The sequence below is a fragment of the Pocillopora verrucosa genome, chromosome 9 (assembly GCF_036669915.1).
Source record: "Pocillopora verrucosa isolate sample1 chromosome 9, ASM3666991v2, whole genome shotgun sequence".
Lineage (NCBI taxonomy): Eukaryota > Metazoa > Cnidaria > Anthozoa > Scleractinia > Pocilloporidae > Pocillopora > Pocillopora verrucosa.
The window spans coordinates 2,204,718-2,210,477 of NC_089320.1; the positions used below are offsets into that span (position 1 = coordinate 2,204,718).

At 35.0% G+C, this 5,760-nt stretch overlaps 1 protein-coding gene across 1 annotated transcript; it reads left to right on the plus strand.

Moving 5' to 3' along the window:
- The first annotated feature begins 3,251 nt into the window (after positions 1-3,251).
- LOC131791372 (neuromedin-U receptor 2-like) lies at positions 3,252-5,760 on the plus strand. The gene is made up of 2 exons (XM_066172560.1): positions 3,252-3,582; positions 3,930-5,760. The coding sequence occupies exon 2, from the start codon at positions 3,964-3,966 to the stop codon at positions 4,918-4,920; it is 957 nt and encodes a 318-aa protein (XP_066028657.1). The 5' UTR covers positions 3,252-3,582; positions 3,930-3,963; the 3' UTR covers positions 4,921-5,760.

The following is a 5,760-nucleotide window of genomic DNA, read 5'->3' on the forward strand; positions in this document are numbered from 1 at the left end:
TTATTATCTCGCTGTTTTTTGTATTTTTAGGCTGGAAATTTCGATACGCCGTCTTCAGTTCCATCGCCATGTCAAGAACATTATGTAACCCCCGTTGAAAAACTTGTGGGATAATCTGCAAACATATTCGAAAAATTCAAGAGAGCTACTGATGAAGCTAAGTAGACATATCTACCTATTCTAATGCAAAGCAATCTTAATTAATGGTTTATGTAATGCTTTGTAAACCGACCAGCCTGTTTTAATTTCGTACATTTCAACCGAGAAAGTGTGCATCTGTTCATCGAGAGAATAAGCTCAACACGACTTCATTGTTTTGAGCTACTTTTGACTTTGGAAAAGGTGAGAGTATCCTGATGAGGAGGTTGGTATCAAAATAATATTTTCAGTTTTTGCTAAGAAAGTTCGTGATAAAATCAGAAACTATAACGTGAGTGTGTAAAATTTAAGGAGGCATAAACTTTTCTATCAGTTTTTGGTAAGTAAAATATAGAAATTCTGCGATTATTCTCTTATAGAAATAAGTTTATTCTGACTGATGACTACTTTAAAACATTACAATAGCAGAACAGCTTGAATCGACATAGTGAGCTTCGGTACTCAATAAAATGAAATATAAGAAAGGTTGACTTGCAGAAGTAACTAAGATATGACTTTTTTTTCCTGCGCATCACTTTTATTTGATTTTATCGGGTAAGGAAACTTTAGGAAAGGTGTTTTAAATAGCTAAAATTCCGTGCCTACATCATGTCTAGCTGTAGGATGTAATTTCTTTGGTATGGAAATTCGAAATTCGAAAATATTAATGAGAAATACGGAAGCCCTTTTTTTAATTGAGGAATAATACATCATGTCTAGCCGTAGGGATGTAATTTCTCTGGTTTGAAAATTCGAAATTAGCAAAGAACTGATCGTCTCCCACATCAATTTATTCACTTTGATGTAGCGTTCACCTTTAACAGTGACTTTAATACTAATGAGAAATACGAAAGCCCTTTTTTTAATTGAAGAATAAATTGTCAAACTCTTCATCACGGCTGGCCAAACAACACTGTTTGAGTCAATTGATTTTCGTTTTATTCTACACATATCATGTATTCGAGTCTGAACGTCTAAAAAATCTTTAAAGGTTGACTTGCAGAAGTAACCAAGATATGACTTTTTTTTCCTGCGCATCACTTTTATTTGATTTTATCGGGTAAGGAAACTTTAGGCAAGGTGTTTTAAATAGCTTAAATTCCGTGCCTACATCATGTCTAGCTGTAGGATGTAATCTGTCTGATATGGAAATTCGAAATTAGCAAGTCAGAGGTTGACTAATGGCTGTGGTCGTTCGATAAGGGATAATGTGTTATTTCTGACATTTAGAGGTACTTTCGCAACTCTCGTCAACATTCGAAATCTGTCTGTAGAAGGGTTACTTCTTTAAGTGCATTGCATGCAAAATACTGGTCGCATTATAGAGCTGTATTCTTTTGATGTCCAAATATTTTGTTCCATTAGACCGGTTAAAAATGTTTTTGCAAATGACTCGTCATGAGATAGAGGCGAATAGGAAAATAAAAATTGTTAGACTTTGGCTGGATTTCATGTTCTTAATATGTCGCTTATCGACGTTCATGAATCGTCGATGATCCTTTTCCGCTGTAAGTAACAATAAAATTTTAACCGTGAAAGCATTTTGGAGCTGCAACGGAAAGTGGAGATCAACAAGTTATAATGAATGGAAAGAAATTCTGACTGTGTTTTAGATCGCCAGTAAAAGGTACTGACAAAAAGAAAGAGCTCCAGGAAACTTAAAATTACCATAAAATTAAAAGCTATCGAGAGTTTTTCGCCCGGGCCGGAGTTAAACGCTATTTTTGTCATGTTTCATAACGTGAAGCGTAATGGAGAAATGGTCCGGCGTCTTTAATTCAAGAATAAATTTTCTACAGCAGGAGAGAATTTGATTCGTCACTGCAACGCAGAGGTGTCTTTAGCTGTTACCGAACAAACAAAGCTGAACAAACAAAGCTGACACGACTTGCATTTATATATCTAACGTCTGAATGATACTACGTCACGAGATCCATCGTGTTTTAATTTCAGTGATATATTTAAAAACAATCTGGGTCCTTTCCCTACCACGTGAGTTGCCTTAGGCTTTATTTGGATGTGCAAACGTGTAACTTCTCATCCGAGAATACAATAATATATGTAATATATCGTGTCCTTAAATGCTTTCAGCGTTTGTATGTTTCATGTGGTTGGCACTCGCGCAAACATAAATGCAGGGACGGCAACATCCATAAGACATTTTGCCTTATTATTCTATTTTAATCACTGGATAAAATTTCCACCTATCTCTTTGACAGATTATCTAGAATTTTGCAAATACCCCCAGGGTCTTTTAAGCTTATTTTTGCAGGAGTTACCATATAATACCTGATAAAAGTATATGCTATAGAGTGGTACACAGATGTTTATTGCATGTGGGTGGTTTACTATAAAGAACCTCGACATGGACCATGTAACAATAACGTGCCAATCTCTTTGATTTAGGTTTCAGTGGTATCAGATATGTCATTCATCTCGCGAATAAGGAAATTCACAGATGATAACTGCGCTTCTACAATAAATTTATTCAAATATGATTTCTAGCTGGCAAGAGAACTGAAAAATAAATCGGTCAGAGCTGAAGAAGGCCTAACTATATCCCACATAAATTATTTTCCTTTAATGTAGCGTTCATCTTCAATAGCCATTTCAATACTTATAAGAAACACAAAAGCCCTTTTTTCATCATAAATGCACTTCTACAATAAATTAGTTCCCTCAAGTGTCATTTTCAGCTGGCAAGATAATTGAAAAATAAATTATTTAGAGCTGAAGTAGATTTGATCGTCTCCCACATCAATTTATTCTCTTTAATGTGGCGTTCATCTTAGCATTTAATGCTAATGAGAAATACGAAAGCCCTTTTTTCAATTGAGGAATAAAATGTCATTCTTCATCACAGCTGGCCAAACAACACTGTTTGAGTTAATTGATTTTCGTTTTATTCTACACATGTCATGTATTTGAGTCTGAATGTCTAAAAAGTCTTTAAAAAACTAAACTATATATTAAACTGGTATCCCCTACGTTGTAAACGCGTATAATTTTCCACCACTCATTCAGGTTTGTCGTTACGTACCTCTATAAGAGCCAAACTTTAATTAATTGTGCTATTCATGGGACAAAAACGAGTGTTCCCCTCTATGTTCTCCTTGTAATTCGTTAATTAGTAAAACTACCTCAAGTTACACCCACAATTTTAGTCCCACCCTCTTTTGTACGATACAAATTTTTCATTTCTTTGCCCCCAAGTGAGTACGCTGCATTCGCATTCGCAATGACAGGTGGGCGGATTGGCGCAAAGAACAGACATAAAAGTTGGAAGTTAAACATTCAGCCGAGTTCCCAATTTATTTCTTGCAGGTTTCATTTTATGGAAAACGACTCCGACTTGTGATGCAAGCTGATTGAGAATATTGGTCGTATTTGTCTGATCTTCATATATTTGTTTTCAGCGGACAATACCTAATCAGATAAGTACAAGTATGCGACATTGTTCAATCTAAATAAAATTTGGACAAGAACTTGGAGACTAGTATTTTGACGGTCGGTCAGACATATATATTGATAATTTTCTCTTTTTTGGAATTATGTATATGACATGTATATTGAGATTATTCTCTTGCTTGATATTACCTTGACATATGCACATAGATCATTTGCTCTTCCTTGATATTATATTGACATATATATATATATATATATGTGTGTGTGTGTAGTATATAGATCATTTGCTCTTATTTTATATAATATATCTATCTTTGGTGGACGACTGAAAATGCTTATTTAAGGTAGCATGATGATCATGTACCTTCTTTTTACCTCAACAGACTTAAAATAAAAAAGCACCTTGAAAGGAGGAACATGCACACAGAGAACTTCATTACCAAAGTTGTCCACTCTTCGTTGGTGCTGACAGCTTTGCTGGGCAATCTTTTGGTTTGCTTAACCATCTTGAAAAACAGGATTTTAAGGACACCGGTGAATTATCTTCTAATGAATCTCGCCATAAGTGATATGATGATCGTGATATCCTTCACTCCTAGGCATATACTTGGAGGACTATACCATCATCCTCGAGGTTTGCAAGGAACCATCTTATGTAAAACAATCACTTCTGATACATTCACATGGGTTGGAGCGGTGTCTTCAGCGACAACGTTGGTAGTATTAGCATACGAGCGATACGCGGCCATTACTTTTCCTCTTGGAACACGATCAAAGCTAAGCTGCAGAAAACTAAAGATTTTAGTTGGCCTCGGTTGGTTTCTTTCCGTTATCTTCAACATCCCACTTTTCTATGTCAGAAGCCTTAATCAACAGCGTGGAATTTGCGAAAGCCATTGGCCAAATGTGACATTGGCAAAGGGTTACAATATCGCCTGGTTAATTTTGATTGGAATAGCACCGTTCAGCTTAATGGCATTTTTCTACGGGAAAGTTATACTGCATTTGAGACGAGAGATATTACCCAGACAACATGGATCATTGGCCACGATGAAATCGAGACGGAAAGTCACCAAAATGCTTTTAACAATAACAATAATCTACGGAATTTGCTTCATTCCAAATCTGATTCTTTATGTTGTGTGGTACTATGTATTAGAAGCAGAAATAATGTACACGATAAATAAGGTTCTTCTTGTTTTAATATTAGTAAATTCATGTGCAAATCCCTTTGTTTATGCCGCACAAAGTCAAATATTTCGAACAAGCATGAAAAGCATTGTATGCCCGTGCAAGAATTGGTCAAGAAATCGAGTGAATATTTCTTTGCCTTTAACGAGGACACTGGAGACCTTAGAGAACGTGCAGTTCTAGGTGCCAAAGGTTTTGCGCAACTAGATAACCATGCAAAGAAATTGGAATTTAATAATTTAGGAAGTTAATTTTGGAGAAATATGAAGTTGAGACTCGTAGGTAATTTATTACTTCGATCGTGGTATACTACACTTGGTGGTTTGATACCAAACGCGTGAAATATATAATATAAAATTAAGGACTGGAGATGAAAAAACACAATGTAAATGCTCAGACATTAACTGTATTATACCCACTGTTTGTTCAATTCTTTATTAATTTTTTCATTTCATATATGCTGATTCTTTAATGTATATCTGCTAAAATATGTTGATTATGGATACGAACAGGTAAAATATATTAGTTATGTTATCTGGACTCCAGCTAACTGTATTAGTGGTCACTAGATAGAGGGAAATCTTCCTGCGCAAAAGTCAACAAAAGAAGTGTAAAGTCCTTGAATATACACTAGAGAAACAAGGGCAACTAAGAAAGCCAACAGTTTCTCAACTGCATCACGTTTAAAGCTAGTTCCTTTCAAAACTTTTGAAATTTCTTAAGATTTTCGCCGGAAAATAGTATAAGTTTAGTCCATCATGAGATAGTGAGTTGGACCAGATAAATCAGAGATAATTATTGTGCTTATACAAATATATATCCATAAATTGATCAGAATTATTACCACTAAAATATATCGACCTTCACAAGGTTATACTCCTTACGTAGTGAAAGAAGAAACAACTGACCTGGCTTCAAAGAGAGAGTAGCAAATATTTAATTATAATTTAATAGTATTTAATGATAATTTGAGATTTTGTTTTTCGCTATGATCACCTTATCAGTCAAAATTCAATCAGCACT